This window comes from Macrobrachium rosenbergii, chromosome 41 (genome assembly GCF_040412425.1).
Source record: "Macrobrachium rosenbergii isolate ZJJX-2024 chromosome 41, ASM4041242v1, whole genome shotgun sequence".
Classification (NCBI taxonomy): domain Eukaryota; kingdom Metazoa; phylum Arthropoda; class Malacostraca; order Decapoda; family Palaemonidae; genus Macrobrachium; species Macrobrachium rosenbergii.
The window spans coordinates 81,033,476-81,045,750 of record NC_089781.1 but is presented as its reverse complement, the minus strand read 5'-3'; the positions used below and the strand labels follow the sequence as shown (position 1 = coordinate 81,045,750).

Sequence of the window (12,275 nt, the reverse complement as noted above, 5' to 3'; positions counted from 1 at the left end):
GACTCTGAGTAGAGGAGGTTGAAGGCTGAGGAGATTATGGTGGCTGAGATTATGCCTTTGTCATGAGTGTTCAAACATCAACTTGCTTGCATGTCGTACAACACACACACACACACACACACTCTCTCTCTCTCTCTCTCTCTCTCTCTCTCTCTCTCTCTCTCTCTCTCTCTCTCTCTCTCTCTCTCTCTCTCTCTCTCTCAAGGAAGTTTATTGTTTTATGGTATTGTATATACATGGTTATGAGTTATGTTTGTCACATAATCTTTCTTTAAATCTTTTTTTTTTGTTTCAAAATCTTACATGAAAACTAAATGGTAAGTTATAATTATTACATGTGTGAATATTCCTAACCTTTCTATCTTTTTGAGGAGAAGAATAAGAAAAGGACTATATTATTTTTTCCAGTTGCTTCATGTAAATTTGAGGTGGTGTATTGTTTGTACAGGTTGGGTTAGTGGGAGCCAGTCATCAGATTCATTCATTCAAGTTAATGTCAATAGAATCTAGTCTGAAAATTGATTTTCATTATTGCGAACTTTCTTAGTAAGTTTGTAGATACAGGTTGACCATCACTAATCCGGCAATCAGTAGTCCAGAACAATCAGTAATCCGGCACAAATTTCAGCTAGAGTAATTTCTAATGTTTCCGCACTAATTTTCAAATTTCCCGGGTCGCTGCTCTAACTCGCTCGCCGGCCGCTTCGATTTGGTGGCGCCGTGTGCTGCATCAACAAACTGGTAGCCTAGCCTACATTATACTGAACTCTATTCACATATTAACAGTATTATACAAACATCAACATAACGAATGTGCATCTTTTTCATGGATCTTTTAAAAAGTTATGCTTTACTACATTGTTTCCAATTGTGTATATTCTCATATTGCTTTTGTATTATAAATTGCGATCAATGTTTTGTTTTGGGAATCAACATCGCAGTGTTTATTTCGCCGCATTTAACTAAGTTCAAAGTGCTTTTCTTGCTTCTAGTTAGCGTAAATGAATATGGATACTTTATTTATTTGGGACAAGGATATTTTTCGTTATACGAAGTGTTTTTAAGTCGAAATATAACTTAAATATGTCTCATTGTGAAATTAATTTAGCTATTTTTTCGTTACTATATGACGTTCGCGGGAATCGCGGCTGGCCGTTTTGGGGGCATGTTTGTTTTGTGTAAAATAAATCAAGATTCCGGTCACTATTTTCTCTTGATTTCATCATAAGACAAGCTTTACGTATTTATCTTTTATCGGCGTGAAAACAGTGGTAATTTGTATTCTTTCATGCCCAATGGTTTTGATTAAAATACGTTCTCCGATGCACGATAATTTATAGTCATTAGCAGCTTGAACATTGTTTTCCTTGTTTCAGCTACAACTTGCAGCTTAAAGCTATTGTAGCAGTATATTTCCCTGCCGATCTTTTCTCCAAAGCGAATAAGGGAATAGTGTAAAAATATATCAGTCCTATTGTACAGTACTTAACGTCATTTGTAACATAACTACAGTAATTGTGTATCACCGCATTTATGGTTGAAATATAAGCAAAACAGTTGTTATCCGATACGATTATTAGCAAAACAAGTTTCCTGTTCGGTTGTTCATGGCTGTATGCATTTACGTAAGAATATAACATTACTAACAATACTTTTATCATTCTCTCTTACTTTTTAACTAGCAGATGGAATAAAGAGATGGAGGAAAAGAAGTTGGTCTATTGTAAGTTGGTCTCTCTCGCTGCCTGCGCCTGCGTGAAATCTAAAAATATTTCCTAAATATTTTCGTATCGGTATTAATTGCTAACCCTATCGTAAACTCAAAATATTGTAAGTCGAATTATCGTAACTCGAGCACTACCTGTATTTGATAATTGTCTTTTCTTTATTAACCAACTTGTGCTGATTTATGGGATATTTTAATTCTAAGATGAGGTGCTTAGTTACTGGGTTTCGTGTATTCTAGCCTAATAAATGGCTAATCTGGCACCCCCCAGGTCCCAACGATGCCGGATTAGTGATGGTCAACCTTTATTATGATTGTGTGAGCATGAGTAATATTGTATTGTAACAACATCTAGAAATCTCTTTATGTACAGAATTGCTTTTAATAAGTTTCATGATGTTTGGCATGGAAAAAATACCAAAAATCAAGAAATTTATACAGTAGGTTTATTACAAATCTCTATAAGGCTGAAACTATTAGAAATGTCTTGAAAAATCATATTATTCTGACTTGGACCCTTCACCAGAGAATAGTTTGACACCTCAACAAAAAGTACATTGATGTTCATCATCATTACAGTTTTTAGGTCAGATTTTTCTTATGTTGCTAGTTGTTTAATGCATCCTCTTCTCCCTTCGATCTTGGTTGTATGGGGGCAGAGCCTGAATGATGACTTTACATGGAAATTTTCAAAAATATTAGTACAATTGTAACCATAAATGATTTAGATAGTTAAATATTTTAAATGTGTTTGTCACTCCTATAAACTCCTCTATGAGTATTCTTACAGTTTATAGGAGTGACAGGATTTTGTGTGTTTGAAACTGCCCAGCAACAGAATCCCAGTATATTTGCAATTTTTTAATCTCTTTGTTCTTGCTTGTGGTTTGGAATTGAGCTCTCCTTTTTGTTCCAGATGTGTATGCTGCCCTGTGGCCATTCATTGGAATTGTGATTGAAGTGGTGATTCTTGGCATCATCATTGTCATCTTTGAGAAACGTCGCGCCAAGGCTGAATTTGACGAGTCTGACACTGACCAAGGAAATGATCAGTGAGTCTAGGGAATTGTGAAATATTGTAGTACCTTTTGTAGTTCCATGAGAGGGTTGCTGATCTTTATTTTTGTTGGTAATTTTAGTAATTTTATAGAGTTTTTTATTTTTGTCACTATAATTTTCTATTTTCGGACCAACGATCTGTGAAGGAGAAATTGGATTTATGACTCCACTGGGAGTGCGGGGCTGTTAATGTCTTGAGTTTGCATCATTCACAGGAAAAACATTGGGAAGGATCGGCGGAGGAAGTAAGTAGAGATCTAGGCAATGCTACGAGACATCAGTTAATGATTTTTGGCCTTTTCTCATTTGAGAGCGTTAAGTAAGAAAAAGTAGGCGCATGCATTATTAAAGTAGCTAGCCTTAAAACCAAAGAATTTTGTCACAAATTTAAAGTTTACCTCTTGACTTTAGACGTAGTCTGCTTGAGTTACCCCTGGCACATTTTATCATAATATTTGAGTACTGGTATTGATGCTGCTGTTGAAGTGGTAAAATAACAGAACAGTTGAGATGAGTGCATTTAACATGACTTGAGAGCATCATATTGACTGATGCACATAACTGTGTGCCAGTTTGCAATGAAGAGTGTGGCACGTTTTCAATTTTTTTTTTTTTATGAGTTTTTCCAAAGCTGTGTTGTTCCAGTTGGAAGCTGTAGTAGTATTAAGTGATACAATTCTTGATCAAAATCCTTTTTTCAAAGTGTTCTTTTTTATGGAATTTACTGATGATACTGAAGTAGCCTTACTACTAGTAAAAGAAATTTATTATGTGATGGTTGATGGTATGATCAATCCCTTTTAGTCATTGGTAATATGACCATGGAGTCCACATGACCAAAAGGCAGTGATGATGATTACACTCCAAGTGATGTAATTTGTGACAAAAGTCCCACTAAAATTTCACCTATAAAGATATTTCAACATTTACTCCTTCATGGTGTTTGATGGTGAATCTTAATGCTAGAAATAAGTGAAAATAACACTTACAAGAGCATTAAACTAGCACAATAAACTTTTCAAATACTGTAGTTTACCATTTTCAACGTAATGGTGTTTTTGACTTTAAGTTCGTAAGTGTTATATTTGCATGGTATGGAATTTTAGTTACATGTAAAGGTGTAGAGATTGGAAGCCATTCTCGAGGTAATCTTGATTATTTTTCTTTTGGACTGTGTAGAATAAACCAGACTGTTTATTCACACACTTACCTCATTTTTATTGATCTTCTTCGTTTCTCTTTTGGTACTAGATTTGGTGATTAGAGAAGGAAGGTACTGAACTCGATACAAATATTTTATCCTCGTGCTTTGTTGTGATTAAGGTGAAAGTGAATGAAAGTTATGTTAGTGAAAGACAAACTCAATTGGAACAAAGGTGGAAACCTTTTCTCAAGCAGCTGCTCTTGCATGGACTATAATTGCCATGAAATTTCATCCTGGAAATAAGAAGTCAATTGAATTGTGAGGATGATCTTGTAAACCTATGTTAGTTAATTTAAGTGGTGTGTCAAAGATTATTAGTAATTTTGAGAGGGTAATTTGTTTTTATTTCCCATGATGTCACTTTCATCTTATTACAAGAATCACTTCTAAAATGATTTATTTTTTACCCCTTAAGAATTATTTTTTGATAACCAGGTTTTGTAACACTGAAAAAAAAGCTTATGTTTGATGAAGGGCCTTTCACTTGTCATGCAGTCTGGAATGGTGAAGGTCTTTTCATTCATCAAAACATAGGTTTATTGGGCTTCATCACTCAACATAACCAGAAATGATGAATCCTAACCATTTATTAGATACTGGAAAGAATAAGGTTTTTTAGCTTACTAGTTCTTCAACCTAGAATCCAAAAGAGTTTTGTTGCTGAGGAGAACACCCGAAGAACATGAAGAAAATCTTCTAGCTTAAGCAGATGTAGACGTATGGTAAGGTTTTGTCTTTCACAAAAGATGGATTGTGCTTTGTTACAACCTGGCTTGCTAGGTTTACAAGACTTGCTAGGCTACTCTGCTTGGCTTTGCTAGAAGAGAAGTATGATTAGTTAGTTCTTAGGCTATATTTCCTTTTTTGAATAATATAAAATTAAGGTTTCAGTGCAACTATATACCATATTGTAGGAAATCATAAATCCATATGACATACTGTATATGTTGTTTATTAGTGGGAGGGGTGTACATTATTTGCTTAAGGATCATAGGTACAGTAGTAAGGTGCATTAGCAATCATAATCTTCGTTTACTAAGAGGTTATTTGTTGTTACTTTCTTTTGGTACTATGAGATGTTTTTAATGAGATTGTTACTATGGGTTGCTCATGCACTTTCATAATTCTGGGTACCTTTGTCTCGCATCTCTTCAAGGTTGTAATATTTCTTTTTAACCAAGGTATACTGGTGACAGTTCAAACTGGTATAAGACCGAATGTTGAAGAAAGGATTTGCTTTGTATTGATGTTAGTTGTTACAACAGTATTTCATTTAGTTAACTATTATTGTCACTAACAAGACTAGTTTGGGAGCAAATATTTAAGAAATTGACAAATTACTTGAGCTATACATAGGTTCTCTTCATTTTCCCCTCTTCTCTTTATCCCATTCAGTTATAATAGGAAGCTGACCAAAGACATTAGTTTCTTCAATGATTTTGATCTCAACGTAGTTGTAATTATTCAAGTAAACAGTACTTATTTGTTACTATTCTTATTGACGCAAGTCCCCAATACTTACACTGTTTTTCTTGCTTAACGTCATGCCTGTCTTTGTATAGCTCGCAAAATGGTCATTAATTTTATGGGTTGTTGCTGTACTTTCTAGTCCCATTTTCACTCCTTTCATATGTATATAGTCTCCATTGTTGTTCTCAATGCTATTCCCATTCTATTCTTGTAATTCAAATAAATTTTTTAGAAGTTTTAAGTGTTATGTGTATATTATTAAAAAGACTGTCAAGACCACTTTTCAATCATTGGTTAAGGTCTGTTTTGAAATGGGAATCATCTTACATTGTGCACTGAAATTATAAAGCAAGAGTTATAACTTAGCATAAGAGTGTGCATCAATTATGAGTAAAAACATGAGCAAAATTTCATTATTTGTGTAAGTGAACACAGAATAATTAATTTTGTGGTTATACATGCCATGTCAGCTGTTATAGGTGTGGTATTGTTCAGCACATTATTATTATGATTATTATGATTATTAATTAACATTATTATGAGACTTCAGAAGAAACAGACTGCACTGATTAGGGGACAGGTAAGTATTTTTCAAAACTAAAAACCTTCACTGTATAAAACAATTATCTTGCCATTTATAGAGATGACTTGATGTGATGAGTTTTTTTTTTATTTCTTACCTTGCACCTTTTACCTACGGAGGCACCAGCTGTTATAAATATCCCAAGTTTAAAGTGCAATCTTCCACTCCTTACTGTACAGTTTCATTCTGTATTCACTGCACCATTTTTGATCTGCATGGTCTTTAGACACTTTTGTGATTGATTTGCAGATTGGTATTTGATGAGAATTTTTGTGATGCACATAACATTTTAATAGGTTGTGTAATATGTGTCGGTATAATACTTTTTATTGATCAGTATCATCTGTCCTAAACTTTTTTCCTTCAAAAATACTGGTAAATCTCAAATTGGTGCTTTGCAGTCATGTGTTCTGAAGTCCTAGTTATTTATGCAATTTGAATAGGTACTGTAAGGGTTTGGTATGCAAGTTCTGCTTATACCAATTACAGCTTGTATGTACACCACATCACTATTTATGAAATGATACACTTTGAATGTGATTTTAAAAAATTTTGGTATTGTGTATGTAAAGATTAAGACAGTATTGATTTCATTGCCAGGTTAACATTTTTGTGTAAGTGGTTCAACTATTTACTGTTTGCTGGTAACCTGCCATTGTTGAAGATTATATATCTGCTTTGTCACGACATAAAGTGTCATTGTAAAGTACAGGCAGAAGATCTTTTGTTTTTGTTGAATGATATTGTAAATAACAAGTTTATCCTCTTTGTCATTATTTATTGTTGCTCCTTATAACCGGATGTTACTATATGATAAAAACATTTGATCTTGATGTGTTCTTTGTATTACCTTTTAAATATTTCTCTGCATAAAGGCATTCATTTGTTTAAGATTAATGTTCTTTCTTTGATTCAGTGCTGTTCATGTTACACATCCAAAAAGTCTTAAGAGTTGTGGTTTTCTGTCCTAATATATAAATTGTTCACCGACAAGGATAATTAACATCATAGGTTTGACAAAATCCTGGAAGTATTAGTCAAGGAAATAATGTGTCTGTGTATGAGGAATGTTTACCTTTTAGGATGGGTTCAATTTTCACTAGGACATGACCTTACTGTACAACTGAGCAAGAGGTGGGTTTCCATAATGGTTTACCTCCTGAACCATCAATAGCCAATTACCTGGTTCCCCAGGTTTTATATGGATGGAGAGGGGGCCTTGGGCACTAATTGTATATGTGCATGTTTGTCTGTAGGACATATTGTGATTGCATTGACCTTTCCCTTGCTTCTGCTGCTCATTAGTGACCTTTCAACCTCATCAAAGATGTATTGAAAGCTTAGCTATGTTTCTAATGTTTCGTAATTCAATGATGAATTCTGATAGAAGGAAATATGAGTGTCAGTATCTAACAAATTATTTTAGGAATTTGCAAGAAGAGGGACAGAAATAAGATCAGTAATAAATAAATGGCTTTGTGAATTTAATATGCCGTAAAAGACAGAGGAGAAGTCTAAGATTTTGTAGGTGTACCTGGCAAGCCATCAGTAGTCACTGGCTGGTTGCCCCTGGTCCTTGGTTGGGAGAGAGGGGCCTTAGGCACTGATTATAAGTATACAGTATATGTTCATTTTCCAGGACATTGGTTAATGGCTACAGTAGTGAATACTGTTACAGTGTATGTTCTTTATTGTATGTTCAGATAACTTGGATTTATCAGAAGTATGCAAAATTACTTACTAGAAAGCTGATGGTATGAGCTTCCTGATACAATTCAGAATTAGTTTTCTGGTAAAAGCAAGTGGGTGAGCTTAAGAGAATGACATCATGTCATTCAAAGCCACAGCAGAATAAAATGGCACCAATTCGGTGACATGTCTAGGCTATCAAGATTTCTCAAATAAGTGCATGTGACCAGTCAGAAAAACCAGGATCATGGCTCTCTGTCTACCATTGGCAAAGTATCAATGTAGTCTCAGAAATAAGGGTTAAACCTTTACAATTGGCTGCTCAAGGCACACTCTAGGTGGTAACTTGTATGGGAACATTAACTGAAATATATGTATGAGAGCAAATTTAAATATAAAGATTCCACAAAGAAAATGTCCCACATATCTAGGGTTTGCTGATAGCTTAGTTGTCAAGTGAAGCAGTACTTTTTTATGACGAACCAGATTCATAAACGGATTAACATCAAACTAGGCCATTAGGAGCTTTGATTCCATAAATAGTAAGAGCAAATGACCTTCCTACTGAGCAAATTCCTCCAGTACACAAACTCTTTGACCAAGGCCTAAAAGAATAAAGTTAAAGAAAAAATGTTTGTCCTTTTTTACAAAATGGTGGTTGACAAAATTAACATTGTTATAAGAGGTTTCAGACGAACTGACTATTATTTTAAATTTTTCTAACAAGTCAGGCAGGTCACAATTCTAGGTTCATTGGGCTCATCCAGAGGCTTTGCCCATGAATCAAGATAGAAGTTAATAAGTTAGACAGCTAGTTTTGATAAGATTTTGGGGGATGGGATGAAAAAAATGGTCTGCAGCAGTTAAGGCAGTGCCGAATAGACATTGCAAATGACCGTTTGTTTGTGTCATATGCAGTTGGTCATGCAAGGTACTCTGTGTTTACCTCCATCTGTGTGTATGGAATATTAAAGAAAGTAGAATAGGTAAATCCTTCACAGATCTAAAGCCAGTAGAAATCTCACTGATAAAATACTTTAGGTATGCAAGTCATTATGTGGACAGTATTAGTAAGAACATGAAATTATGGAAGTATAACCACACCTTAAATATCAGCGAAAAATTAAGATATAAATAAGGCAATGTTGCCCACCGTTAAGATCCCCCCCCAAAAAAACATGATTAAATGCTAATTTTGCCAGTTATATACAGATGGCAATACAGTACATGAGGTAAATCTTATCATGGAAATGTTCAAAAACAAAGATTTCATTCAGCTTAGTCCAAAAACTGCATGATAACATGCAAGAATAGCTTTCCCATAGGTGAAAAAGAGTGTGATAGACTACCAGTCAGTAAAATGTAACATTTAGAGATCAGAGATGCAAGAGTTACATAAGGCCTGTGCTGCTCTATGCAGCAGGAACATGGGCACTGACAAGGAAAAGTACAAAGATTTTGATAACGTGACCACAGAATGTCAAGATTCTGGCTGGAGTAAGGCAGTAATATTATAATTACTCAGAGGAATTGCCAGAGATGTGACAAGAAGCTGGAAAAAAGACATCAAAGACCATGATGGGTTGGGCAAATGAAGCGATGAAGAACTCCTTTGTGTATGGAAATCTGTATAAAGACAGATGGAGAAGTCCAGGAAATCAGGGAAAAAAGTTATAGATAAAGGCCTAGACTGGAGTTTAGGCAGAAAGTACACAAGATAGGGAAGAGAACTCATTTCATGCTTTAATCCTATAAAAGGAAAAGTTTATGATGTCAGCACAAAATTAATGCTGTTGGATCTGCAACTCTGAATTCAAACAAAAATACCTAATGCCCCATAAGGGGATAGTGCCATAAATGCACCTCGTGGTGCACCGTAGGCATTACCAAAGGTTCTTGGCAGAATCCCTTCAGCAGCTAGGTACAACCTGTCATTCCTTTTACTATATATTCATTGATATTCTCTTTCTTCCATCTTACTTTCCACCTTCTACTAACAATTGTTTCATAGTGCAACTGAGGTTTTCCTCATGTTACACCTTTAAAACATTTTTACTTTCAATTTCCCTTTTATTACTGAATGACCTCATAGGTCCCAATGCTTGGCCTTTGGCCTGAATTTTATATTCCATTCCATTCCATTCTAAGAAGATCTAATATGTTACAAGATATTTATTTTTTTTTAAATTAGTCATCTGAAGTTTTCAGTGGTATAGTTGAAGATAAGAAGTTAAAAAGACTAGAATGCCAAGTGGAAACATATTTCAGTATACCTTGCCTAATGAGAAAATGCTCGAAGACTACACAGTGCACAGTGATCACTTTTTAAAGTGATTATTAACAGTATACAACAAATACAAAATGTAGGTAAGATCTGCGTCACGGTGTCTATACTTATGGTTCAAACTTTTAGAGATTAACTTTTATATTCCTTGGCAGACATTATTTAAACTTTATTTGCAGGTTTCCATGGCATAGTTAACATAGTTTGTTATGAATTTTGGCTTTCACACCCATCTTTGACAGTGATTGATGAAAAGCTACAGAAACCCCAAAATCTCTTCAATTAATGGCAAATAATATGGTACAACATTTAACAAATTGTTATTTTAGTATAAGATTAATCAATTGCTTAATTTTAAATTTAATAAATTTAACATCATCAGAATGGAATATTGTTTAGTGCAGGTTATGGCCACGTAGGTACCTACCATGTTAACTAGGATGCGAGACCAGAGGAAACTTGAAGGAAGATAGCAAACTGCCTTGAACAATAGGAGGCGGTGTAGGAGAGAGACATTTGGCAAGAGTTATCCAAGGCCCTATGCAGCCATAGATTGCTAGAGGATATAGTTGTGACATCAACAAAAGTCTTTAATTTCATGAAGTGTGTGAAACCTTTCGCAAGTGAGTATTTACTTTTATAAGAGTTTATTCAGTTTAGAGTCTTTTAATAGATTTTATTAAGTTATGTAATCAAAGGTTCATTGAAAAACAAGTGATGGTAAATTGTCTCAACATCTTTTGTTTGCTTTAGGTCATGCATGATACTTTACTTAAAGGACATTGTTCTGGGTCATCATGATTGTTCCTTATGTACCTGATTGTTGGTGGCTTCAGCCATTTTTGCTTATTCTGTTAAAGCTGTTTCACTGATACCTCTGACTTCTGCTTAATTTGATATTATGAAGTTTTAATTAATGATGCCTGATTGTACTAAACGTCTTCCTTCGATTTTAGTTTCAGCCAACTCATTACCCTACCATTTTTTATCCTCCCTGAAACCCTAAAAGAGTTCAGAGGTCTGGTTAAACAAATCATTTATAACTAACTAACTTTATCCTCCCTGAAATGAAGAATACTAGTTCTTACCCATTAACATAAAATTTTTTGTCTTGTTTCACATTGTGAGGAGCCACATTTTAGGGCTACATTTGTATGGTATATGATTAAACATAATTTCATTCAGTTTGGTGAGAATGTATTATAGCTGAAATTTATTATTACAGGGTGTTAGTTTTTTCTCTTTTCTGTATATAAAAAATAATTATATATTGTATGTTTGTAGCTGTGTGATTGTGTGGTGGGGAGGATGGAGCTGCAGAAAGAAAAGAAACAAAATATAAGTACAGTAGTGCATTTATTTAGCAGTCTACAAAAGTATTACAAATATTAGGAAATAAAAGCAGACAAGTATATCATGATTACATGTAAACCTGAACTTATGACAATTAGTGGGTTATGATTCAACTCACCACGTATGTTCACTATATCTTGCCTATTTGTACTTGAAGAAAATAATTTAGTAAGAAAAAGTAAAATCAGAGATAGTGATGGACTACAGTTACATACTTGAGAAGGGAGATGTGTGTTAATAAATATTTGCAATTCCTCCTCATCCATCACAGTACTTGACTTTATTTACCAGATCAGGGGCTGGCAAGCGTGAAAGGCACTCCAATTCTCTTACAGTCTTTTGCAAAAGCCCGCTACCTTTCTTGCTTCACCTGTTCCTTTTTCACCTCTTCTCTCATTCTGCCATTAACCATTACATTTACTCTTAAATACCTATACAAATCAACTGTTTCTATTGTTCCACCATCATGTGAAAGTTCATTGTTTGCTCCCATGTATTTACTCTTGCTCACATTTTCAGCTTTCTCATTTCATTAGTGTTTTTCAGTTTCTCTTCACTATCGCAAATCTGTGCTGTATCATCTGCAAACATCAGCCATTCAACACGCCAATCACAGCCAATGTTTTTAACCAACAACTTTGCTGCTACGTCTGATGACCTTGCAATGACTTTGTGCCTCACTCTATATGATATTAAACAACCAATAATATGTAACATATGCCTCAGACCCAGATTTACATGAAACCAGTCTCTGTTAACACATCTTCAATACCCTCCATATTACAATTGTCAATTCGTGTCATAAGATTTTAATAGGACCATGTGTACTATGTACAGCTTTTTCCTTTTACTTTCAAACATCTTGCATAATTGTTTCATACTCTTGATTCACACTCCTCTTTTGATC

The 12,275-nt window shown here is 34.5% G+C and overlaps 1 protein-coding gene across 6 annotated transcripts in view; it reads left to right on the top strand.

Moving 5' to 3' along the window:
• Positions 1 to 6,875, top strand: part of LOC136826921 (neuroplastin-like) — a 65,859-nt gene extending 58,984 nt beyond the window's left edge. For all 6 annotated transcript variants that reach the window (XM_067084491.1, XM_067084490.1, XM_067084494.1 and 3 more), the window contains 2 exons: positions 2,643 to 2,778; positions 3,001 to 6,875. In XM_067084491.1, the coding sequence (XP_066940592.1) occupies positions 2,643 to 2,778; positions 3,001 to 3,034 (170 nt within the window). In that variant the 3' untranslated portion in view covers positions 3,035 to 6,875. The remainder of the gene's footprint in view (positions 1 to 2,642; positions 2,779 to 3,000) is intronic.
• The last annotated feature ends 5,400 nt before the right edge of the window (positions 6,876 to 12,275 follow it).